Here is a 27,948-nt window from a genome sequence, read left to right as displayed (position 1 = left end):
TGGCATGGCAATATAGCTGGCAACCTAAAAAGCTGACAAGTGTAAGTGACTCTATAAGCTGTTTCTTGCTTTGCTCTTTTTTCTTTTTTAAGAAAATGCTGATATAAGATTCTTCACACTTTTGTATTTTGTCTATCAAATTTGGTTTGCATTATGACATTGTCTGAACATTGTCTGCGCCCCTCCAAATGTTGCTAGGCTATAGCTCCCAGCATGCCTGGCCACCGGCAATGCTGGGGGGCTGATCGGAGCTGGAGATTAACAACATCTGGCTGGCTACAAGTTCTCCAGCCCTGGTATGAATAATTCGATTCTATCATCTGTGAAAATGGCCAGTATCCTGCTCGCCTGTGGCAAATAAGGATGACTTCCAGCTAACAGCATATATGCATGTGTGTATGTGTATCTAATTCTAATTCTTGTTTTTTCCCCCTTTCAGGCCATTATTACACCACAACTGGATCTGTGCCAGTGATCAGGCTTCTAATATGTTTTGCAGGCTAGTAATTTTTCTGGACCTACATAGAAAGCTGTGTTATTCCTATGGTTTTCTTGGAAATAGTTGCTGGGCTGTGACTGAAACCTGATGTTGAAACATCCGTATTTTCAGCAGAACTGTTACCATGAATGAATAGAACATCCGCATATGAATTAGGGCTACAAATCATTTGAAGAATTAATCATTTGACCTTTACAGCTCCAGCCAATGTAGCTATCCATAACCCTTTGAACCACTGGAAGGTGGGAGGAACACAAAAATAGATTGGCAGCCAAGCAGGTGTTTAACTGCTGCTTGCAAGGAGGAGAGACTGAGGCACCACCTCATAGCATGCTGGGGCCACACTCCCTTCCCCCACCTTCAGCTATGAGCTCAGTCTTGCAACCTGGGAGCCAAGACCAGCATCAAAAATAAAATAAAATAAAAATCATGCCAGGTGTGAAGGTGGAGAGTATGCACTTTGGTTTCAGAGTTCCTGCTCGAACCTCTGAATGTTTTCTGTGAGGTTGGACCTGAATTTTCCTATGGCTGTCCAGCACCCATCAAGCCATAGATTTGCACCCTTCCTCGATTAAACTTGCATAGATTTATACTGCTCTGAAGCCATGGACATGCCTAATTTGTTTTTCAGCATTTCATACATGTGGCATCTCTCTTAGAAAAGACACTTCCTCCAGTGTGAGGGAGGAAATTGTTAAAGATTATGGTTACCATCTGTCATTTTGTAAGTACTTGTATTAAAAGGAATAAGTGGATTTTTTCCTGAATTTTCTCCCCAGTCCAGTAGGGAATTTTTTCATCAATCAAAATATTTTAAACTGATTACTAATCCAACTGGCTGATCAGTTAAATGCTGCAGCTTTAATATCCATGTATTCCACTCCCATGAGCCTGCCTTTTCTTAATCTCTCCACAAAATCATGTCTTAACTGAGCTCCAACAGCTACAGTCAACCATTATACAACCATGCTGCAGCACACCTGTGCAGGGGAGATTTTTTTGTAAGACAAGATCATTACATGACTTTAAGAGTAACTGTTACAGCCACAGATTTCATGAGCACATGTTTAAATTATGTCAGAACCTGAAAAAAATTAATGTTGCAACAAAAACATTTTTGAGTATCATACATGCACTTGGTCTTGAGCTGAAGTATGTTCCACATTTCTTCCTCTCCTGCTCCCACTTTCTAATTTATTCAGCATATTTTTATTTCTTTCATTTGCCAGTTCCTCTATGGGAGCCTATTTCTTACATAACAAGCACAATCTCCTTTTCTCTTCTTCCCAAGCTGCAAACTGGAAAGCACTTTAATACAAGTGCACAAATATCAGAGATACTCCTGATCTCTGTGCTCTTCATATCATGCCAGAATTTTCTATTTCTCCTCTCTCTTCTAACATGCATTACTTTTCATATTTACTCTAGACTTTAAAGGTATGTCTGCAAATACAAATTCAGTGCTATTTTTTAAAACATTGCAAAAGACTGAGGACAACTAATGAGCTAAATTAATAAGACCTGAAAATTGTAATATACATTTTACCTTATTAAAATCAAGGTCATCAAAGCAAACCTTTTAATAGCCCAGTCCTATACAGGTCTACTCAGAATGACCCCCATTGGCACTGCTGGGACATTTACCTTGAGAAGCAATTTCATGATTGCTGCCAAAATCATGTATGGAAACTATAAGAATGTTAGCAAACCATACTAAAAACAAAACAAAAATATTCTAAGATTTAACATACCACTTCCAAATGCCCACTACTGACTTTTTATATTAATACATACAAAGAGAATACGCAGAAAAGTAAGCATGATTTCTATTACAACCAATGGCATTTAGACATTCACTCCATATAAGTTTCCTGCACAAGTATGTTATGCATAGGAATACTACAACTACAGCCATAGTTCAACGGCAGAGCACATGTTTTGCATGGAAATGGTCCCAAGTTAAAATTCCCAGCACCCCCAGTTTAAAGGCCAGTAGAGATGCTGTCAGCCATTGTTGACCGTATTGGGCTATGTGGACCAAAGCCTTGACTCTACATAAGTCTGTTTGCTATGTTCCTACAAAAGATGGCCTGGGTCTTTCCCACCCAGCCAGCACCTGCACCTGTCCAGGAAAACCACTGCCAATCAGGTGATAAAACCTCACTGAGGTGATCATTCGCAATCCCTTAGTAGAAGTACATACACAAAATCATGACTGCAGCATAGAAAATGTTACAGGGAAGCAGCTTCCACACAAGAAGCTAAGGGTAAATGAGGCCTAGGCACAGCAAAGTTTAAACAGACCTATTTTTTTAGATTATACCTTCAGATATTAGTGGACTCATACATACTAACTGGAAGGAAGCATATTAATTGATAAACAAAGAGACTGATCCAAAAACATATCAAGGGCAGAGAAATGAAGAAAACCAATGGTTTTGGCTCACCTATGAATGGAATAGATGCCAAGGAATCACCAGGTGGGCTGGAACCAGAAGCTTTCCTTTCTTCTATTCTTTTTATATGCACTTCTCGACGTGCATCATTGGGTAACCAACAAGTAGTCTCTGAGGCAGGCTCTTGCTCATTTACAGCTAAGATGTAGGACTGATGACGCAAAGGCAGTGGTGTTTGATGGCCAGGAGGAGACTTTTCCCGCAACACAACTGTTTCTGTATCCTCATCTACAGCATCTGCTAGTTGGCCCTCAAACTCTTTTGTATCTTTTTCAATATCTTGAACCTTGTGTTTGGCAGAGACATCTAAATTAACAGAGGTAGTTAAGTGCTCACTGGTCTGTGGGACAAATTTGGCAGAAGCTATACAGGAAGTAGGGGAATGAGTACTCTTGCCTGTTTCTCCTTTGTGGACTGGTATATTTTCTGCTTGTATCCTTGACTGCTGATTTAACAAACCACCAGGATGCATGTGATTTACGTCTCTTTGGTCTTTGCTTGTAACACCATCCAGGTTCTGATCCAGGGGAAACAATGGTTTTGGTGGATGGGGTGCAGAAGTCTTCACGGAGTTGCTTCGTGTGCTTCCATAAGTCAACTGAGATGGCCTTTCCTGAAAAATGGTGGTAGGCTTTGAAATTCCACTGGTGGCTGGCAAATCTCTGGCAGGCTGCAATGTTTTTACATCTGGGAGAAACTTCTGAATCTGGGAAGCAGTTGCTAAGGATCTGCTGCTTGTTCGTCTACTATCTGAGTTGTAAGCACCTGGAACCATAGGAAAATGTGAACCTCGAAGAGACATGTGAATTGCATGCTGCCGGGGTCTGTCATAAATACCTCGTCGATCATCTTGTTCAGTAAATCCAGTCCACTTGTAAGTCTTTTTTCTGTCTATGTTTGAATCTGCATCAAGACTTTCAGTGTGAAAGTTTTCTAATGGTTCACCCTGCTTGCCTAAATAATCCCAGGACTGTGCCCTATGATTCCGGGGGCTGATAGATGGTGAGGTTAGAGCATCTTGTGAGGCACTCCTTGGCCACTCTTTTAGCATCAGAGGATCCTCAAGTCTTTCCTGGGACACACTCCTTCGCCGGATCAGAATGGACTGTGAGACCCTGTCATGAGAGGTGCTTCTGCGTCGTACCTGTGAACCAGTGCGATTTGGTACCACTTGATTATAATCTGTTGTGTTCTGAGATGCTGCTCTTAAACTATCTAATCTTTCTTGTATGGTTCTACAACCATACATGTGCAAACGTCTGTTATCAATGTATTCTTTGTAGGTTTTGTAATTTTTCCAGTCTATATGTTGGTGGGCATTTGGAGAAGTGTAGTGGTTGCCTGTGATAGAAGAACCACCTACACTTAGAGTTGGTGATCTGGTACTTGAGACCCCTTCTGGACATCGACCATAGGTTCCAGACATGTCAGTTATCTCAGTGGGATCTACTGGCCTTGTAAGTGGTGTCTGAGGAAGTACAATGGCAGTGGACATTGGAGAGGATGGTGATATAGTTCGTGCTTTTGATTTTGGAGTGGTTTGCTCCTTGAAACCGTATCTTACTTCCTCTGACCGGTGAGACAGACCAGTATGGTTTGTTCTACAGGATGGGAAGTCTACAGCCTTCTCAGAAGGCACAACAACAGTTCTTATGGTCTCATTGCAAACACAGACAGCTGTGTTAGATTTTGCAATATCTGTTGGAGATGGAGGCACTTGTATTTCCATTCTGTAGGCCTTTTCTGGTTGTGCTGATGTCCGTAAAGGTCTACTAGTTGGTTGCTTTCCAAGTGAAGAGTCAGGAGGTGCTTTTTCAATAGGTTGTGCCATGACGGAAGCTGGACATGTTAACCAAGGGCAACATATTGGTGGTGGTTCAGGTATGTTGCGGGCATTACCACTGTAGGCTTCATTGCCTTTCAGGTAGGCATCTTGAGAATATGCCTGTGCAGAGAGAATTTAAAAAGAAATTCCATCACTAAAAAATGTGAATGAGGAGCCATCACCATACTGCAAGGAGATGAATCCTGCTGACAACTAAATTCCTAAATGAAATATGCTCTTTGCTAAGGATCACTGTTCAATGAATAAGAAATATGAAATGCCTTAAATATATATATATTTCCATATATGTAAATATTGCAAGAAAAAGTCTCCAGAAAGGATTAAGCATGTTTCATATAAATCAAATGAACATCAAATTCTAGCAACTGCTGCAGGTGATCAGGAAGAGCTGAGAGATCATAAGCGTAAACCAAAGGTATATTTACCCCTACAAATTCTCAAACCTCGCTTCAACTATTCCTCCTTTTTGGGCTTTTCTGATCCTGGAAGCTAGGATTCTGCAGAAACCGACAGGTTAAAGGAGAAAGCTCTAGAAAATCTGCAGTTCTTTACCACATGGGGAAACAGATAGTCTACATAGCCACTGCTACATTCAATACAGAATGCTTTTCTAAAGGGCACAATTGCTATATCTAATGTGAATACACAGTGGCAATGTCTTTGTTGCCAGCCAACGCCCACCCTCCTTCCAAATAAACTGACATGTTACTTATTCCATAATACTCACTGCCTTTTTTAATCTGAAGAAACCACCAACATTCATGGTTGGAGAGTTATTTATAAGCGCCTCTTAAGACTGGAACACAGGCTATCATAAACTATATATTCCTTATAGGCTTCATAATCTCCATCTTACCTTGCATTTAAGAAAGTGAATCCTAAGGAAAATTCCTTTAAATTTTGCATGTTTTTGTTTGCATCAGGGCATTTCTACAACCATAAACAACTAAAAGTACATTTGCAAGATTTGCTCAGAATATTACAAATACCATCATTTTAGACTTTGCCATGACTTCCTTTAGTTGCAATAAGAAATTAAGAGCTGACAACAGATAGCTTGCCAATGCAGAAACCTTTCCCAGTCATTTTTAACAGTTTAGGTGTGGTATCATATCACAGCATTTCTTGCTCAAATTATAACATGCTTCATTCAGACAAATCAACATGCCCTGCCTTAGCATTAGACCAGTTGTAAAAGCCCAAATGCAGCCATGAACATTAGATTGAGAGCAAAGTGCTGAGGATGAAGAGGGCGAGGCGCTTAAAAAACACGGGTGTGATAAATATTATGGTGAGCATCAGTTAAGTGCAAACAAAATATTAAAAGCAAAACTGAAAAGAAATAATCCAAGTAACTAACAAAACACAGGCACGCATTTAAAAGATACTAGAATCAACATTACAACTGAGATTCAGCTAACCAGCAGATCTAGCCTGCTTTCAGCAACTTGCAGGTTTTAACAGTCCAGCTTCTTGCAGATCTACCAAGAAACACATGCCTTACAAAATCAGAGAAATGGCTACAGTACATTTCTTACCAGTGCTGTAACATCCTTTGAAAACTGCAGCTGGTAGAAAACAGGAAAACATAGTAAAAGCTGCTTATGGATGTAAAGATAGAATTATGTTGTCATATTGATGGTGGATACATAGCAAGCTAAAAATACATCTACACCGATTTCTCTGGAAGGTAAAGAGCAGTGGAGCATAAACAATAACTTCAGTCTCCTTGTGAGCATGTCTGTCTCAGGCTTTTACCTGATTCTTTCATTTCTTCCCTAGCCTTCCAGAAAAAGAAAATACAGTTGTGCTGTGTTGCTTCAGTGCATCTTTTCTTCTGCAAACGGAGCCTTCTGGTTGTGCTACAAGGCGTCCCTTCTCCTAGAGCAACACAACGTTCTTTCATCTCCCCTGAGCTGCTACCATCCCTGCTTCCAGATGACGAAACAAGGGTTTCATTATGCATTTAAAATCCATGCACCCCTTCCCCACATGCATCTGAACAGAACCACAAGCTGTCAGCTGACTGCAGCTGCTTTTATACTCTATGTCTGACAGTAGATGGATGATTTCAGAATAATCTTCAGAGCAAAACAGCCTCCCCATGTGATCATTTTCATTCTGTGTTTCTTCCCTGTGTCTTCAGTGACAAATCAGGAACAGGCTGTGCTTCAGTTGCAAGGTGTATCCTAATACAGCTGTCTCATTTTTGCACGCTCTCTCATGTCAGAAAATGGGAACTCTGTATCTGTGTACTTTTCAGATTAGGAGGAGCAAACGACAAAAAAGGCACACTGAAAAGCACGTATGAGAAGACAAGCTATGGTACGTTCTCAGGAAACATATTGGCTCACACACTGGAATATGCCAGTACTGCCTCCTTACTCCAATGTCAGCATGTATACTATTCCCAAATCTGCAGGATTTCAAGACGCTTAAAAATAAATCAACTCTGCCTTAAAAAAAGCAGGGATATGGAATTATTACACCCAAGAACTACAGGAAATGAACCAATTATATATTATTAGGAAAAATGTATATCAAGAGATGCCATAGTTTGCCTGAGTATTCTTTCACTAGAATTGTGAAAGAATACTCAGAATTCTCAGAAAGAATTCACAATAATACACAAAAACTACAATATACAATAATACACCATTGTGTAAGAAAATAAATTATTCTTGATTTACAAATCCAAGTTTACTAATCTTATCATGCACACTGCTCTGCATACTTGAGTCTCCTGCCACCAACTCCCTTTCCCCTTCTACAAATGAAGATCAGTACTCATGGGAAAAGGGTGCAGGCTAATTGGCTTGGCACTTAGTATAACAGAAGCACATTTTGAAACAAGGTAAGTCCCTGTCAGAAAGCTCACAATCTACTAAGACACATCAGACTTTTTGAGAGGAGGAACAAATATTATGCAGCATTAAATAACATCAGGTGCTCCATAAAGGCAGGAAACAGACATTTTTGGCTGACAGAAATGTCAATGTTATTATACTAGGTAATTATTATTTTTTTCTTTGTAGAGTACAAACTGTAGTCATCTGGATATCCCTTTATGCAAAAACATTTTCAATCTCTCCCAATCCATCCCTTACCCTACTATCAGATACCATACCTCTGCTACAGTTTCTTTGATAACACCCTTTAACATGGGCTGAGTTGTAAATATTTCCAGGTCAGCAGAGAGAAAATGGACCACACTAACTACACACACTGTCAAAGGGGATGACCGTGCAGCCAAGACCATTCTTCGTCTGCAGGCGATATGCAAAGTTGCTACCATCTGCCTGCCTGGCCCAGCAGTCGCACACTGTTCTGGACAGCCTCTGCCCCATTGCTCTTTTGCCCAGCTGCTTTCCAGCACAGACAACACGTGGTGGGACATTGGGACTAAGAGTGAGAAGGCAGTAGAGAGTGAGAGAACCAAGCCCAGCCCACCTGTCAGTTGGGGGCGGAACTTCCCCCAACGGTCATTCTTCTTCCATGGGCGGGGCCAGGGCAGCAGCCGAGTGCGATGCCCAAGGGCACTGCCTCTTCGGCACCTCCTTGTGCCCCAGGTCCTTTGGTGAACATCAGGCCAATCATCACAGACACTTAGCGTGTTATTATTTCTTTTATTAATGTACCAGTCACCTTACTGTATTTTACTGTAAACTGCCCAGAGAGCCCTCTGGGCTGTGAGATGCCACATAAATATTTTTTAAAAAATTAAGTGCAAAGGCCAACCATCTAAATCCATGTCTGGGGGACACAGGTGTATGGCTGCCCCCTCTGATGCTGGGAGGCAGCCCTCGCTCAAGAAAATGGGGGGGGCACAACCCTCCCTGTGCAGGTGCCCGCAGGCTTCAACTGTGCCAAACTAGGTCTTATTCTACCACTACTGAAAACCCACAGGTCCCAAAGGCCGTGGTTTCACTCAGGCAGGACATGCACAAAATGCCCCACTGCGATGCCTGCCGAACTCTCCTTGAGGGCTTTTCTGCATCAATTGGAGCACCACTACTTAGGGGCCAAGATGCCCGTGCGGGAGGCTAGGGACAAGGGCGCAATCCAAGACCGGCACAAGGCAGCTTCCAGAGCAGCAAGCAATGATCACTGGGGCCACAGGCAACAGTTCTAGCTGAAGACAGCACTTGGGAAAGGGGGAAATACGTTGCCTGGGCTGAGAAGAAAGCCCTGAGACTAGCACTGTGCAGACATCAGCAACAAGCTGTCCACGTGAAGACTGCTCTGGTGGCTTGCTGTTGCTGAAGCTTGCAAGCTTGATTTGTATACACAAACACCTACATACACACACCCCTGCTCTGGCTTTGGCCTTCTGAAATTGAAGCTCACACATTCTGAACATGCCTAACAGAAGCACACCTGGAGAACGCCAAGGGCAGGGTATAGAGAAGCAGATAGAGAAAATGGACCACACTACTACGCACACTGCCAGAGGGCATGACCGTGTAGCCAAAACCATTCTTGTTCTGCTGGCGATGTGCAGAGTTGCTCTCATCCGCCTGCCTGGCCCTGCAGTCGCACACTGTTCTGCACAGCCGCAGCCCCATTGCACTTTTCCCCCACCACCTTCCAGCACCGACTCGGCATGGTGGGACAGTGGGACTAAGAGTGAGAGGGCAGCAGAGAGTGAGAGAACCAAGCCCAGCCCACCTGTCAGTTGGGGGCGGAACTCCCCCCAACTGTCATTCTTCTTCCATGGGCAGGGCCAGGGCACACCCCCCCCCCCGTGCAATGCCCAAGGGCACTGTCTCTTGGGCACCTGCTCGTGCCCTGGGTCCTTTGGTGAGCGTCAGGCCAATTATAATTTCATCCCATAATGCTGAACTATAGTTCATCATTAAGTACTGTCACAGCATAGGTTCAACTTGGAAATACCATGTACCAAGTGAGCGAGAAACCAGCAATGCAGCGACTTTAATGAACTGAGCCCTCATCTTAGAACTATGAACCAGAGGTACAAATCTGTCCACTGTACTCTGAAGTATATATTTCAGTGAAATGCATCACAAATGTTCCTTTGCGGATGATCTAGCAATCCAACTAACTAAAGGACATGGTATAGAGAAGCAAACAAGCAGAAACCAAGGCACCAAGGCGGAAACAAAAAGCATCATAAAGGAGGCAACAGATACTTTTTTCCAATACTAACTATGAGCAAAACCATCAGACATCTAGCAATGGGACAGTCTATTTACTTTGATTCCCATTTTCTTTAAATAACAAACTGGTGACTAGCTTAGAGCAGTTCATCAAGCAGTTTCCGTTTTCCTCATTTTTCTGCAATGATTTGTATTGCTTGGCAACAGATAAATCATGGTTATCATACTGTTCTCATCACCATAACCTTGTTCTGATAAGACTCAAAAATTGAAGTGAGCCTCTTTAGCTTTTAGAAAAACTCTGATTTATGTATCAGAGAGAACCAGTGGGGTGGCTAGAATGTTGGACTGTGGACCCAGGAGATTCAGGTTCTAGTCCCTATTTGGCCATGAAGCTCACTGCATGACTTTGGGTTAGTCACACACTCTGAGCCTAACAGGGTTGCTGTGAAGAGAAAATGGAGTTGGGGAGGATTACATAATCCACCTTCAGTTCTTCACAAGAGGAAAAAAGGTGGCATATAAATGTAATGTAACAGTAGTAGTAATAATAAGAGTACAAGGACCCAAGTGGCCAGACCAGCACCTTTGCATGTTGGAATTAGGGTTATGTTAAAACTTCACATGCATCCTTACATCTGCTGAAATAAAATCTTAAATCAAAGTAATGAGGTGAATCCAGAGATGGTGGTACAGAACTCTGCTTGTGCACAAGTCTTTCCTGTGTCTCCCATGGGACTATTACAACCTCATAAGAAACCTGTTCCTGTGGATCATGAGGTGCGGTACAGTGAGCTGCAGAGATAAGGAAAGCTGGAGGAATTTTGTGGGATTGCCTTGTGCAAGCAAAAAAATATTTTGCTTTGGTTGCAAAAAAAAAAGTATCTGGATCCAAGCTATTATCATTGTCAGTGAGTTTATGCAGCCATCAGTCAATGTCCAAGGTAACATGTCTTCTGACCCAGATGTGGATATTGTTTAAACTTCTCAAAAAAATTAAGTAGTTTGGGTTATGGTTGAGGAAGCGTATCTAAGGGAGAAACGGGCAGGAAAAACTTTAGTGAATGCACAGTACTGATTCATAGATATCACTGCCTTAGATCCTCATAAATTATCAGTTGCAAAGAAGTAATTTGTTTCATGCATGGCTACTTATGATGATGTATCATGATTTCTTCTGAGCCTTCTTCAGCCATGCAGCTAAGTACACTTGATCCTTCAATGTTAAGCACGTGGGTTATTCTTTTGATTTCAAAGATTTTGAACTATATCTGTTCAAGGGATCAGAGTTCTTCATGATTAGCATCTTTTAAGATCAAACTGTTTGTTTATTCTTTCTTTTCATACTAAAATGATATGTTTTCTTTGTATATGGGGTTATCTTTGTTATATTTTTTAAAGTCATAATCTATTGACATCACACCACCAGGCCTCAAAGATTAGAGGGAGGGAACAGCTTTGTTGCAGCAAGTTGGCCAGAATCCTGCTTACTGCTTTTAAAAATTTAGGAGAGATGTGGATATCAGCAGTGAAAAGTGAAATCAAATAATTTTTAATTAAAGAATAATAGGAAAGGCATATTGTCATGCAGTATTAATGTCTGATTCTTCTCTCCCTCTCTAAGCACTCAATAAGATCAGTGCTTGTACAGTGTAGTGGTAAAGCATTCAAGCATTAATGAAATAAATGAGAATTTGGAGGAAAGAAGTTTGTATGCATCATAAAATGGTGCTGACAATATTTGCTGAAAACTCGAAGGACTGCAGGAAGGGATGCCCAGTGATCACTAGTTGGAACTTTATTATCCCGCACACTCTGTTTATGTGAAATATGTTAATAACAAATATACGGCACAACTCTCTGGTTTTTTTTGGTGGAAATTTTGGCTTTTGAAAATGTAACATAAAACTAAACAGAGACTGGCTTACAGTGATACAGAATAAAATAATTAACTGGTCTATAGTTTTGCTTAATGACAAGTTCATCTTGTTGCAAACCTCACTATAATGAACTTCAGCCCAAACAAATGAATAGTAAACAACCTTTTATGAAAACGCTGCAGTATTTTTACTTCAACTACACACTTAAGTCGTAACAAAAAAGTTGGAAGGCCAACTTTATTAAATCCAAGAGGTAGTTATTTTATTAATCCTTTTACATGTTTTGGCATAAGATGGTAATCTGCAACCAATATTTTTGCCTGTATTTAAACATGGCTGTTAATTATGTTTATACATGCCAGTTCTGTTCACAATCACCTTTCATCTCATTCATTCAGCACTATGACTGAAGGACATCCAAAGTTACTACACATCCTTCTAGTGATTCCAATATCGTAAGGAATTTGCTTTTATTAAAAAGCAGCTCCAATGCATTTAAAACATTTCCATAAGCAAAGCCTGTCCTCCTTTCAAGTACTGAGCCATGTTCTGCATACACAACATGTGGACACATTAGAGACTTCTAAGGCAGTGGGATCACCCCGGAAGTATGTAGTTCAAAGGAACTGATGCCATATGATTGCCTTATGTAACCAGGCCTGATAGTCTCATTGCTGCTTTTCATCTGAGAGGCCAAGCTTGTGCAGTGAGATACTGTCACCCAAAATTGTTGAATGCAATGTAAGGAAAAGCTGTGAGGAAGAGCTGAATGTGGTTGAGTGGATGTACATGGAGTGGGGACTCTTCTTGCTGGAAACACAGGATGTGGTAAGAGGGGAACAGGCACAGCAAGGGGTATCTCCATGTATCACAACCTACATTGGCTTCTGCAGAATGGAAGTCAAACAACTGAGGGGTATGAACAGGATTTTAAGTGATTCCAGTGAGAACACTGGAACTCACACACACGGATGCATGTGCACAAAGGGAAAGAGGGAGAAAGAGAGAAATGATTGAAGTACTGATTACTTGGAAAATTAAAAATTAAAGGATCAATTTGAAATCTTTTGCACGTTAAAGAAAAACCTGAAAGGATTCCTTCAACCTAACTTTAAAACAGAGTGTTTATATAGCTTGAAAGCTAGCTTGTTTGTCTGTTTTTGTTGAAGATGATCATCATGTATTCAACCTTCCCAGGGGGCAGTGCAGACTTTTTAACTTAAAATATGGTTTAAGATTTAGGCAGTCACAACCTACTACGTTCTAAAGGTTTGTATATATACTTCAAGCATACCAAAAGCAGGAAGGTTCCTCAATACTCTCTTTCCATTTCTATTTACTTATTTTTACTCTTCTGTATCTATAAAAAATAAAACAAACCAAGGCGGCTGAAAATAGTCATTACAATTACACTAGCAAAATTATTCATAGCTTCAACCTATTCGCAAATGCTGATTAAAAAGGTAAAACCCTTTGGGAAAGAGTTACTGGGCATTTTACTTTAGTTTCCATTTCAGAAGTATAACTTACCAGCTGAAGGATGTCCTCATCTTTCGGCATAACACTAAGTTCCAATATACTATCACTGTGGGGAAGGAGAAAACGTATCAGTATATAATCAAGAAAAATCACAATTAACCAGTAAGAACAATGGTTTCATTTCTGGTAAAAATATAAAGTGTTGTACTGATTATCTCAGAAGTCACACTTCTTCAGCCACCAAGAATGGAACAGAAACCTTAGTTTGTCTTATGTGTCTCTCTGCTTTAAGTAGGGTGTCATTCTTTCTTCAAAGCATCATTCATAAATTCAGGACAGCTTCATTTTTAAGATTACTTACATAGAAATAAGTCTTTTATGCAAAGAGAATGATTATGTAGTGCAGCTTACATATCATGTTCCATCCATGTACTCAACTGGGGGCAGGGAGGGCCATGGAGATTGACACCCATGTAAACTATTTTTCTGTAGATCAAAAATCTCAATACATATTTCTGTGTGCATGCTATACAAAGGTTTAGCATTAGGCTATGAAGTCATGTCACTTATGCGTACTCTCACATCTCCACATCTTCCATGTGGAAGTGATCAGAAGCCTCAGCACAGAAGAGACAAGAAATATATATACAGGCAATCCCCAAGTTATGAACACCCAAGTTACAAACAATCCATGCTTATAAATGAACTGCCATAAAGCCTGTTAACTTTAAAAATTACTGTGGAAAATCATCACCATAGAGAAAAGGGAAACAAAAGGGTAGAGAGTTAGGCCTTCCTGTCCTGCCCATCCAGAGAGGAAAACCTCTCCAGCATTTCCTTGCTGCAAAGAGGAGGCACTGGTGATTCTGCAGCAAGTGACTTTGGGTGGGTGAGGGGGATAGAGATATTCATGGTTTTTCCACTTTCACAGGGGCCCTGGCACCCCTTATTCCCGCAAATGTGGGGGGAATTTGTACATACAAATTTGACTTAAAAGATGAATTTCCATCTCTCAGGAACAGAACTTTTTTGTAACCCAGGAACTGCCTGCATATCGAAAAGTGTGTCAACATGAAAGACACAAAAGCATTCTTACACAGTGTTGCAGGTTACAAAGTCCTTAGTCTTCTTCCTAACAGAACAAGTCCTACCTGTCAATAGAATGAGGCTGATGTTTCTTCTGAGAGATGCAGGGGTGCAGAGTGATAGGTGCTTAGCGTTGCATTCAAGTTCTCTAGGGTAGCCTACCCTTTATCCCCTAAACTAGAATATCCTCTGGTGGGTGGAAGGCACTGCCTTCTTCCCACTGTCAAGTTAAGATTCAACTGCCAGGCTATGGGTAAGGTGGAATAGTGGAATGTGGAATCTTGTCCTTCATCTCAGGAAGGAAAGCACATTGAGCTAGCTCTACTTCCCAATACACATCACAGACAAAGTATGTGTTTATCAGTTACAGTATTATTGGTGCAACTTTCTCAAAATCAGCTACAGTCTAACATTTAACACCACCAAAAACAAGCTATTAAAACCAGCTAAACAAATTCTGAACAAGGATTCCCCTGCAACATTCTGCATAAAAAAAGTTGATCTTAAGATGCGCACATGAAATACCCTGCACTAGCATTTTTCATCTATTCAATTTCAATAGTTCATAGAGCAATACCAATCTTCATGGAAATTTTATAAAACATTTTCTTAGCGCACACACGCGCACACAAATCAAGTATTCTCAACATATAATATGCTCAAATGAAATGTCACCCATTGAATAGAAGTGACAGATTGAGTAATGTGAGGTGCAGTCCCATGAATTCTTAGTTTGCTATGTAGAGCACTGATCAAACACATAACCTAATTTTAATTTCACATCTGCTGCTCTGTCAAAGTTGGCTCACTGTCAAAAGAGACTGAAGAAAAAAGCACACCCTGGCACAATACACAGAAGAAGGAGCCCTGTGTTTTTAAAGCTAATAGGGCAGTCCTTGAAAGAAATGGAAGAGGTTTCTAAAGATTTTGTGTTTCTTTAAAAAAAATAAAAAACCAAAACCTCCTTCTTTGGGGAGGGGCATTCTATCTTCCAACTTTGGTTTTTTTTAAACCCTAAATATATGATTCTGTAGCATGTGTCTCAATGTATTTAGAGCAGGAATATGCAACAAATGGCCCACAGGCCACATGCGGTTCCTGCTACTCTCTGGTAGCCCCTGCTGCCCTACTGAAATTTGCAGCACTGTCCAAAAGAACTGGAAGTTTGCCAGTCAATTTTTGGTGGCAAATTGCTATGGCAGGTTCAAGCTAAGTTTCTCCTTTTGAACCCTGCCCAGAGGATTGCTGCTGAATGCCAATTTCTTTTACTTCCAAATATGGCAGCAGATGTGTTGCCTGCAGCAGTTTGAGGATCAAAAAGAGGGCCGTCAATCCCCTCCCCACAGTTGCCCAGCCCTGATTTAGAAGAATGCAGAAAGCATTTAAAAATAATAAAAGGAGATTATTTCAGAAGCAAACTAAGCATTTATTATTCTTGGTAGTTTAGGGACTGCTTTCACTTCCGTTATAAAATACAATGGCCTAATTCTCACAAGCAGCAGATGTGGAAGTATCTGTGCCTGAGTTGCACTCGAGGGCTCATGACTAAACATTTCTTAAGGGACCTGAATGGTTTCAAATTCACTTGATGACTTCAGTATATGATGCAAACTGGAAAGCACTGCATCACATTTCTTGATCTATACCTTTTGCTAGGCTCAGAGAGAATGCCATCAAAACGGTCCACAGAGGGTATTACACCTCTCCCAGATCACACCTCATGTGACCCTCTTTATCTCCCAACTACTGGTGAGATTGTAATACTATAGGCTCTTAGATGCACATGTGGTAACAACGCTTTAGGGTTTATTTATTTCCTTCATTTCTATATCAGCCAAAGATCTCTAAGCAGTTTACAGAGTCCATAAAAACAGATGGTAAAAATACAATAAAAATAACAGGAAAACAGAAAATATTAAGAAGTTCAAAGCAGTTAAAAACTGATAATAAAAACAAACAATAACAAGGAATAACCCAAAAAGAGAAAGAGTGTGACTCTGTGAAACATGTGGTGATCTCCCTCAAGACCCTGGGTAGCCAAGTCTTGTTCTGCAGTGTGACCAGAGCTTTGACAGCTGCACCAACAATGTCAACCAGAAAAAAACCCAATCCATTAGTCTCTATTTTAATAGGTCCTCCACCCTTTCAGAGGCAAAATGCTGCCATGAATTGCAGTAATCTGACTGTGACAAAAGGACTGACTCACAATCCCTCATGCTCCAAGCACCATCCTCACATCCGACCAAGAAGACCAACTCTTCCGTCACATGCATTGGGCCAATGACATGTTGGGCAGTCCTATGGTTGCCATGGTGGGCATGAAATTCTGAACCATTCCAGAATACTGAAGTCCCTAAAACCAACAACCTGGGGGACTCCAATATCACATCCGAGATCATGACTGTCAGCTCAAGTTGGGAGATTGATGGGTTCTCCAGCAGAATCCCCAATATGTTTTTAAAATTAATACAAGAGCTGAATTTGGCAAGGATGAGAGAAAAGAAACTTTACATTTTTTCTTGCACTCTGTACGTATTCTCCCAATGTTACATCATCACAGCTGGAACATTCCATCGTACCATCTGAAGCAAAGTGGAGAAGAAACACAACCAGCTGCTTCCACACAAACTGCATTAAAAAAGAGGTCCTTGTGTTTTTAAACTGGTTGTTGGGTTTCAAGGCCCAAAGACTGGGTCAACCTGAAGACTTAGTCAGAGAAGTCACTCATGACCTCAGGATGATGAAGTAGGATCCTGACTTCGCACTTTAGCATCAGGAATGAAACTGATTTTTTGCAATGAAGATGAAACTATATCAAAGTGGGAATAACCTCTATTGGCACACGAGCGTGGTGTAGCCTATGATGTAGTAGACCATGGGTCCTCAAACTAAGGCCCGCCATGCTCATTGAACCAGTCCGCCCCACAGGTTTTGCACTTGCCAGGCATGCACATGGGAGTGCATGGGTGCATGGCTTGCTCGCAAGGAGTTTGTTTTGGACCAGCTCGGAAAAAACGATCTCCTCATGAGCAAGCTGGCACCTTGCCCCACGCACGCCCAGTGGCAGCTTGCTCGCGGGGAGATTGTTTTGGACTCATAGAAAATTATCTCCTCGCGAGCAAGCCAGTGCCTCACCGTGCATGCGCCCGGCAGTGCCTTGCTCGCAAGGAGGTCATTTTGGACTCGATCTCCTCGCGAGCAAGCTGGTGCCTCGCCCTGCGCCCATCCCTGCCTCGTGTGCACGCACACCCCGTCCCCTCACCAGCCCCCCTCCCACCAGCACTGCCTTGGTGGCCTGTACCCACCGCTGGCACTTGTCAACTGGCCCCCTTTAGAAAAAGTTTGAGGACCCCTGTAGTAGACAATGGCATGGATACTGGGACCACTGCAATAGATGCATCTGATCCAGAAACTCAATAGATTGCAGAAGAGGCTGCTAATCCACACACAATGCCCACTAAACCCAAGGTGGATGAGAAGCACATGGCAAGAAATCATCATGATGGATGAGAAACACATGTCAATGGTAGTGAATGGTAGTGAATGACAAAGAGGGAAAGCACCTGTGCCTGCCTCTTATGGTGAAAACAGAAGTTCTGTTCTCTACTTATATCCCGGTCAGGCCAATAATAATAATAGGATTTTCTAAAGGTGATGGAATATTCTGAGTGCCAAACCCAGTCTGCCATGCCAGTGTTGATCATGATCTCTCCCTACGCTCATAACTTTGTGTAGGCAAAGGTGTGTCATAATATCCATACCTTGGTATTAGATAGCATTCAAACCAATTGTCAGTATCAACTTGTGCAGCTGAATATTGAAGAGATGGTCATGTAGTAGGAGCTGAGCCTCTTATCTCACCATCTGAAGTTGAAATACCCACTACTTAGTCTAGGAGTAGTAGTGAGACCAACACCTGTACTGGGGTGATTTATTATGACCAAAGGGCAGACAATACCAAACGTAATTTAAGAGTCATGCCACATTCCTTATCCTTCTTTCGTTTTGCCTGATTCAAAGGTACAGATTACTTCAACTCTATGGCTTTCATGGATTGTGCCTTTTTAGTGAGTTTTTTTCACAGCACAGAAGAATAAGGTGTATCCTAGGGTCAGCAAGTTCATGTGGCCCATGGTTAGAACCTGTGGAGTGGGCAAAGCAGGACAGTCTGTATCAGCAGGATCCACAGCTTGCGGGGTTGGCTGTGGTGCTTTGGACACTGCAGGTCTGGGAGCATCTACTGCCTGCTTGAAGGCAGTTTGTTCTTTTCCATCATCTTGCCTTTTTTATGAACGCCTGACAGCATGGGCAAGCGTCCACTAAATGACTTTCACCTAAGCAAAGAAGGCAAAGTGAGTAGCCATCTGTTGGTGGAAGCATCCCGACATACTTTCTAAAGGGGGCCTTCAAGGCCATATGTCCAAAGTGGGCGTGTGTGATTAATCAGATCGCTGGAAATTAAACATTCATGAAAAACAGGAAAAGGTGAAGGAATATCAACAAATAAATTACCTCAGTCTGTCTAGAAAAAGCAACCATAAAGGACTGAAAGAATTGTCCACGAGGCAGCACTACGATGGTCAGAAAGACTTAGGAAGTGGGCAGGACCCCACACAGGTTCACACCCCCAGTTGCAGGGAGGGCTCCCACCAAGACTTTCTCAGCTATAGAAGGTTCCTGAAATGAGGTTCCAAGCAGGCACAGAGCCCACAGGTGCAATGCACAGAGACCATGATAATGCACAGAGACCATGATCCCCATCTGTGGGCTAGATAAAAACTCTGCACATCATAAACCCTAGTCTAAGGTGAAATAAAATTCACTTTAGGGGCCCATTTTATTGAATGCTTTGATCTGTAAGGGGCTGCTGGTTGGATGAGTGGCCATTCAGAATTGGGGAAGTGGTTCAACTGTTGCTTTTTTAAACTATCTGACTATGAGTCTATTGTGGGTCATTTTCATAAAAAAAATTAAAAAATGACTCAACCACCTCTCTCAACAGACTCTTCACCTGAGTATTATACAATTTGTAAATATCTTACCTGTTTTGAATTAAAGCAATTACTTGTGAATATGTCTTCCCTATAACACTTTCTCCATTCACTTTTATAATTCTATCACCTACAAAAAGAAGAACACAAAGAAGTAAAATGTTCAGACCGTTTTCTTGACTTAGGGAATCTTGGAGTGATTTAAGTTTTTCAAAGAAAAAAGATGAAGATCCCGCTCATTACGTTCTCCACATCTACTATAATGTCAGAAGTGGCACTCAGAAACACCACAATGGCTGTGATTTGAACCAGCATTCCAGACACATTCAGACTGCAACACCTGGAACTCCCAGTCAATGGCCCTGCTGGATGGGAATTCTGGGAAATGCAGTCCAAATGCCTCTGAAGGCTACCAGGATGGGGGAGGCTGATCCCTCATGCGTGCAGCAGAATTTCAGGAATGGAGACCAAATATGACCTCCTGTGGTTTCACAGAAGGCCATGCTCATTTCCCCTATCTCCATTTGGTGGTTTCTCAGTTTTGTGCCCTTTCCCCCAATTCTAATAATTTGAAATGACTCTCCTAAGATTTAATTAGTGGCTGTAACTAAAATATGCTAGTTGAGAAGCAAGAGGAAGGAGTCAGTCCTGAATATTTTGCCTTCAACCATGTGTACCAGTGGAATGTGCTTCCCAAGAGCATCTCCCAGTTGGACTTTGGGTTTGGGTTTCTGTACTCCTGATTTATACATTCTGGAGTTAGCCAGTGTTCCCAGATTTCAGTGCATGCATAATCTGCAAGCTCCACATTCTAAGAAATTCAGAAAAAACATTAAGACATTGAGCTTTTCTTCTCTCTTCAAAACCATATAAGAATTAACCATAAATTTCAAAACTGGTAACATTTTCTTTTTATAAGATCAAGCACTTGAACAGCCCAAGTGTTCACAATGGGACTAAATGAACAGCTGAATCCAGCTAAATAAACAACATTTTCCTCAATTACATAAACATTTTGACAGCTTTACTCCTTGAACTATTGGGACATTTGTGACAGGAAATCAAGCCAACAAACCAGAGACTTCAGCACCACATATAGATAAGGGGAAAGCACCTGTGCACAATCCAGCTTCAAAAGCAGGCCCTCCTTCTTTAACCTGTTTTACAAATATTGTATCCATTGGCACCAATTTGTTTCGTGGTTTCCCTGAAAGAAAAGTTATATGTTAATTTTGATAGTTTTTACTAAGCAGAACTATTAAATATATCACATTCATATTAAATATTAGGATCTGCATAATTTTAACCCATCCAAGAAACAGTGTTAACATCTGCTCTGTCTAATGTAAGAGAACATTAATCTTTTTACAGCTACATGAAAAACCTCTGAATTATCTCAGTAAAATTGCACTGCCACAGCTACAGCATGTGAAGAATGTCTTTTTGCTTTATTTTTCACAAAATCCATACTTTATTTACTCCAGTTTTTCAGGGTCATTCAATAACTGCCCTCATTTCTATACTTACTCTATTCATCACAATTTGTTTTTTGAGCCCATATTTAATGGAACCATAATTATACCCTTAACCAGAAACAGTCAATAAACCTAACCCTTCAAAGGCTTAAGAAAATGGTAGTGTAATTAATTAATTACTGCACAATGACATCATAATATCCTACTTTAATAATTCCAACCAATCTAATTTGAAAATGTTCAAAATATTTTCACATTACAGTTCAGAGGCCCCAAATGGAAGAGTGCCCACATGGATTTGGTCGCAAGAGCCAGTTTTAGGATTGGAGCAAGCTGTGGCCCTCTAGAAGTTTTGACCTGCACCTCCCTTCAGCCCTAGTCAGCATGGCCTATGGGGGGATCATAGGAACTGTAAATAAAAAACGCTTGGAGGGCCACAGGTTGCCCACCTCTGGCCTATCAGTCCCTGTCTACTTACAGGAGGCTCTTCAATCCAGCAGAACAGAGAAGGATGTGATTTTCTCCAATATACCCCCCACCCCTGCAGCTCACTATGACATATCCCACACTACTCTGAAGTGATGCACTTTGCACTTTTCCACTGAGAATGTAGATGCTCAAGAAAGCATAAAAAGTACTCCCTGGCCTCTTTGGGGGTAAAAAAGATCCTTGGGTGTGGGGGAGCGGTTGACAGGGCAATAGGGGTTTCTGGACTGGAATAAATTCTCCACACACACACGCATACACCCATTTAGCATACAGGTATTCTTAAAATGGCCATTCTTGAACTTCAGGAGGAGACTGCGATATGAAACCACTGCATTACTGTTCATCAAGAAATTCAAATTCTTTCCACTGTGGCTTGAGTTTTTAAAAATCACACTAAATGCATTGATTAGGTTCATAATTCCAAGGTGTCTATGCTATCAGCAAATGGAGTTTTGTAAATGGTGACTGTTAATAATGTAATTATCACTGTCTATACTTTCCTCCTGACCTCAGCATTATCATTTTCCCATTCTAACCATTTAACCAAAATTCACATTTATTTATTTATACATGTATTTATAGGACTTCCTAGGTGGCTTACGCTGACTTTATGCATCTGACAAAGTTGACTAAAGTTCCCAAAACCTCTTTCACCTGATACAACTTCATGTATTCTGTGGACAATAATTCATAAAAGGTTATACCAGTTTTTAAGGTCTCACAAGACTTGACTGTTTTTACAATAACTTGTGGTAATGAATTAAATAATATAACTAGGTATTGTATAAAGTATTTTCTTTTTGTGTCCCGAGTTCATTGTCAGATAGTTTTACTGGATGACCCTATTATGATTAGAAGATAAAACTTCTATCACCCTTCTCACATCATACAAATTGTGCAGCTGAATGTAGGTCTACTACTGTGAAGTTCTTCTCAAAAGACAAATTTACAGGACAGGAAAAGGCAGTGTTTAGCAACTACATATAAGAAGGGGAAAAATGGTGATCAGCATCAGGATTTCTAGATGTTACTTTACTTAGGATATGAAGATATGAAGAACAACCATTTCACTGGAGGAATGGACTCATAAACAGGATCTGGGAAAGATTAAAAGGCTTCAATTCGATTTCTTTTTCCAATTAAATGTATGCAAGATATGTATTATCAACATATGACCAAAACACCACCTTCTTCATGAAGAATCATGAAATAATGCTCAGTCAGTAGACTGTATTGGTTTAAAATTCCTATGCTTCAAAAAAGGCCACTGAACAAAAGCAAGAATTTTCTTTTTTTTTTTCAGCTAACTTCACTGAAAAAACATGAAGGGGCACTTTATTTATAAGGTAAATATGCAACTATATAATGCCCCTCCCTCAAACTGCCGTATTTTTTCAGTAGGAAAATAAAACATGTACTGGCATTGCCAAGTTTGTCCAAAATGTCTGCTGGACTCCTAAACCTAAATTCCAGCATTTATGTGCTATGTTCAGAAGTACTTCATCTGTCCTGAAACTCCCATCCATCAGCTGCATGAAATGACCCTCGTATTATGAGACAATATGAAAAATGTATCCTTATTCACCTTCTTCACTTCTTGCATAATTCTGTAGACCTCTATCATGTCTCTCCTTCCTTGCCTTCTTCTTTTCTCTTTTTCAGCATTGCCATGCTGGTTAGGAAATGCTGAAGTTCTAGGCCAATTTTCTGTCCAAATGTGCACAGGATTGCACCTCAAGTTATATTCCATAGTTTCCTTACTTAAGGAAGTCTAGCGATTTTAAAAGATAATTTGCAATTCCTAACAACAGTAGAGTACATGCAGTCCGATTAGGTCATCCAACCAATGCCAATGACTGAAGCCAGTGACTGAAGCCAATTTTCCCAAAGAGAAGATATAAAATCACCAGTAAACAAACAAACAAAAACCATGAAACTTTGCCATCAATATGAGACCAAAGGAAACACCCCTTCCACAGTAGATCTGAAAATCTGAAGAATATGGAGATAATTCCATATTAAGGAAAATCAACCATGTGTCATTGACAGCATTGTGAAAATTTCAACATCCTATTTAACATCCTATTGTTAATATTAATATTTCAGCATCCTTTCATGTAAATAAATATCATTTTCAAAGCTTACAAAAAATAGAGGCTTTCCACTGGAATGTGTATGATCATTCACATACAACATAAACATTAAGAGGGTACTTTGAAACCACAAGGTCCCATCCCTCTACAGCCGGAAATCAAAGTCACCACCATTAGCTGCTACTCTTGGGTTAAATCAATTGTGGTTTAATATATATTTTTAATAGCTTTAGCTCAGGAGCTGGCAAGCTATTCATTGCACATAAACAGAAGACTAGCTTACTCTAAGATATTGCATGATTATGTCTCCTGGATTAGCAGGGATTCAGCAGGACCCAATTACAACTGGTCAGAGAAGTAACACCAATCCAAATCCTAAAGATGAAAATTTCATGCATTGTTAACAGAAAATTTAAAAGTAAAATTATAACCTCACTGTGCAATAATTTACAAATGAAACAGAACCTAATATAAGACAAAAATAAGGCAAAGAAAACAAGAAAGTGTTTGTTTTGATGAGCGTAAATCCTTGTTGGAGAGGCTGGTAATTTTTCTTCTGAATAATTACCAGAAAGTAGTTACCAACAAGGAGCTCATCACCATTAATACAAATACTAGCTACCAATTTTTTAATGCTGCAACACAGAGAAAGAAATTAATGTCACTAATTAACAAGACTACAGTAACTCTCAGTTAGTCAGCAACCAGTAATATAAGAGTATTACTCCCTTCTCTGGCCAATTGTAATTGGGTTCTGCTGAATTCCTACCAACCCAAGAGTAACAGCCAAAGCCTTTAAAAAAAACCTGAACCACAGTTAATGCTGAACTTGATAATCCACTGTGGAGAGATGAGACATCATTGTTTAAAACATTCCTGGTATCTGTGCCATCAAATAAATTCTGGCCTGACACTGACTTCTTACAGTTTCTAGCAACAGTCAGGATCTCCACCAAAACAGAAAGCCAGACTTAGTGCTGCCATGATGTACAAAGAAACAGATAATATGATGAAATTTCTGAAAGTCTACACATTATATTTGCAGGGTGTGATGTGTAAGAAAAGGAAAATGTCTCTCGGACATTTTCATACATTGCAAGCCAAAATCTGCACTGCTGTTCATCTTCAACATGCCACTCAAGTGTACCACACAAGGAATTTCTTACTTCCTATCACTGGCAGCCAGGCAAGTCATAGTCAGATCTAGGAAATCAAATGAGTACCCTCATTGGATCATCAGTACAATAATATTTGAACAGTGCATTAGCAGAGAAACTGACTAAACAATTAAAAGAAACAAGAGGAAATAGAGCCACTGGCAACTGCATAAAAACTTGATCCTGTTTCACAGACAATCCTATGAAACACTGCAAAAGCACCATAAAACATTTCTGACTCCTTATCACTTGCTGTAAAATCACTGGAACACAAACCTTCCAGTCTCCAAAAGAAACAGACCACTGATAACTCTTCGATCCTCTATAGATCACTGTACTTACTGCAGTGATTTCTTTTGGGAAAAAATGCCTATCTGCTGGGGCACATGAACAGAAGGAGAGTTGACACTCACATCCTGCTTCTGGGTTTTCTGTAGGCAGCTGGTTGGCTGCTATGTGAGCAAAATACTAGACCTTGGTCTGGTCCAACATGACTCTTTTTCTTTTCTTAATATGAAAGCATTTATGTTTTAAAGAAAAGAACCTATGACAGGAGCCTATGTCAGTTCCAGAATGTCGAGAACGTTGGGCAAGGCACTTTCTCTCATGTCTCCCCTTTGCTACTAACATCACCCATTTGTTCACCCTGTTTCTGGGTCTAATTCACAGAGCTGCCCAGATGGTAGATATAGTGAAGATTAAGAGACACTGTTATATGAAAGATTTTCCTAGCATCTAGGTACCCCCCTCAAAAAAGAATTATCAGAGGAGGAAGAGGACTGCATATATGCAATGCCTGCATGATGCCAGAAACACTACCACTATGAAGCACAAACTCAAGCTTTCAGCCAAATTTGCTGGTAGGTAGGAAAAAGCAAGCCCCTTGCAGTCTGGGCCCTAAAGCAAGAGAAGCAAAGCTTATTTCCTCCACCCAACCATAAAATAACAGTAGCCTTCACAAGTGGGAAAAGTCAACTCGATCAATTGGGGTTACATCAACGTTTCAGCCAACAGCTTCATAGCCATTTAGATACAGTACAGGTTGCAGTCATAACCAGGCTTCCATTCCGATAATGAAATCCAACAATGGGGAAGGAGGTGCCGTTTCTTTGTACATCCTCCTTGCTGTATCAAAGATATTTCTTCCTGAGGTGCAGAACACATCCAGCCTTGATAGACCAGAAGAGTACCCAATTAAAGAAAGCTAAGCATTCCTTTTTGCCATGCTTTTCTTATCCCCTTTCTGCAGCATTTTGTTGTTATTTAGTTTTAGCGATAATTAAGTGTTCCTTTTACTGCAATCTTTAAGAGGAATTGACTATTTTCTCAAGAGTTTTTAAACTTTGTTTGCAACAGAAGAACATGCATCTTAAGCTAATCATTTAAATGATCAGACAATTTGTTAATAATGTTTGTATCAGTGCTTCTATCTGAATGCTCATCAGTTTTTCTTCTCCTATCATTTGAAACAATAACATTGTGCAACAACCTGAGTTTTAGGGTTGAAAGAACATTAATCTCTTCATGACCAAACCCAGTAATGGTTAATCTTTTTATGCAGATATGAACCTAGTTCTATAGATTTCAGGTATAAGTTTAATTCCAAACATATACTCCCAAATAAAACAAAAATGAATTTTATTCTAAGGAGACAAGAATGAAGCTATTTGGCAACTTTTGGTAAAACTGCTTATGTGAGATTTGGTAATAGTAATGTTTTATTTTTCAGTTCTTCAGACAGAACTAGGAATGTGTTTTCACAATGTAACTATATGAAGGAGCCAGTGATTGGAAATGCAGTATAATACAACACCCAAACATTAGGGTGCGTGAGGAATTGTGCGAGGAATCCAGTTGGGGATGAGAATTCATTGCATTTCATTGGCTCGGCTCCCTGGACACCAGTGCACTTTCTCTCTGCCCTAAGTCTACTTCGTGCCAAGTGTCTGCATGGGTGTCCCGCAGGAAGTAAATCCGTGCAAGTCTGCAAGGCCAGCTTGCACACATGCTGCCTGCCACCTCCATGCCTGTTGTGCAAGCAGGGGTCTCCTTCTGCACACTTGGTATGACGGCTTTGCATACTTTGTGCAAATAATTTATATACTGTGTACTTTGTACCGGGGGTGGTGGAATGGTGTTCCTAAGCATTTGCAGACTTGATCTTGGCTTGGCTCACTTCCAGGCCAAGGCCAAGGCCAAGGCCAAGGCCAAGAGGAGAAAACAAGTCTGGCAAGAACAAGAGCTGGATTCTGGCTGGATCTTTGCATCCCTACCCTGTATACTGAATGCCCAGATGCTTCATGGTGGCACAAAATCTACAGTTAGATACCTAATTTAACATTTCAAGTTGTAAGGGAATGGAGAAGTTAGAATGCATTCTATAAAGACACACAAATTGACTAGGGCAGCAGCAATAATGAGGCTTAGCAGCTCACATGGCAAGAGAACTGCTCACCAATAGAGGAAAAAAGGGGAAATTGAAATGATGGCAGTTGCTATGGATACCGCTACACAAAAATCAGAAGGCAAATAGGAAGGAACAGGAGCTGCAGACTACTGGGGAATAAGTGCCAAAAATATATTGCAGGGATTAGATTGTCTACTACAGTCAACATGCTACTTGTTGGGTGGCAGCAGGAAGCAGAGAGAGAATTTCTTTTCCTATTTAAGCAGAAAGCTGTGTATTTCTTACATTATTAAAGTGATGTTGAAACCAAACCACAGAATCTAGTAAACAGGATCTGAACAATTTATCTTTAAGACTAAAGCAAAATATTAACTCAGTTTATCATGCATATATGAAATAAGTCTATTAGAGTTTGTACAGAACATGATTTTGGTAAGTTTTGCTCATTATCAAAGTAGCTCTCTTCTCACTTTTAAGACTTTAAAAAAAATCAAATCACTGACCCATTCCTTAGTGCAGGGGTGCACAGCTTCAGGTCCAAGGTCAAATCAGATTTGCCTGAGATCCCATGGGGTTCCCCAGTGAGCTATGCCCCTTTCCCCCAGGCCCAGACCTTCCTCTGACCACTGATCTTTACCTGGCTTCCCTACTTTTGGGGCATTTTCCCCCTTTGTAAAAGGCTAAAATGTCTTTATTAAACCTTTTGTGTCAGAAGTAAGAATTTTAAGATAAAATAGGTTTCTACTGCTGGCTCTGCCCCTATTGCTTTTGGCCTCTCTGCCACTGAATGCAGCCCCAAGATCATCTTCAAAATGGAATTTGACCCTCAGGCTGAAAGGGATTCAATGCTTTTGTCACAGGGCCATAAAAGAGGGCACTTCACCTGCCCAATGCAGCTTGCTCAACGCAATACTGGTGACAACAATCCCTCAAAATTCTTTTAAATTCATCTACTCAAAAAATAAGCATTAGA

General features: G+C 40.6%; 1 protein-coding gene across 2 annotated transcripts in view; it reads right to left on the bottom strand.

Annotated features, from left to right (window-relative positions):
• Positions 1–27,948, bottom strand: part of ARHGAP21 (Rho GTPase activating protein 21) — a 129,079-nt gene that overhangs the window by 35,147 nt on the left and 65,984 nt on the right. Inside the window, exons 4-8 of one of the 2 annotated variants that reach the window (XM_044425208.1) lie at positions 20,469–20,561; positions 19,406–19,484; positions 13,329–13,383; positions 6,340–6,369; positions 2,947–4,900 (exon numbers count right to left, since the gene is read on the bottom strand). In XM_044425208.1, coding sequence (XP_044281143.1) covers positions 2,947–4,900; positions 6,340–6,369; positions 13,329–13,383; positions 19,406–19,484; positions 20,469–20,561 — 2,211 coding nt within the window. The remainder of the gene's footprint in view (positions 1–2,946; positions 4,901–6,339; positions 6,370–13,328; positions 13,384–19,405; positions 19,485–20,468; positions 20,562–27,948) is intronic. The other variant, XM_044425210.1, reaches the window with a different exon arrangement.

Source organism: Varanus komodoensis, unplaced genomic scaffold (genome assembly GCF_004798865.1).
Source record: "Varanus komodoensis strain SLA01 unplaced genomic scaffold, ASM479886v1 scaffold15, whole genome shotgun sequence".
Lineage (NCBI taxonomy): Eukaryota > Metazoa > Chordata > Lepidosauria > Squamata > Varanidae > Varanus > Varanus komodoensis.
The sequence above is the reverse complement of the archived record's forward strand: the minus strand, read 5'-3'. Positions and strand labels throughout refer to the sequence as shown.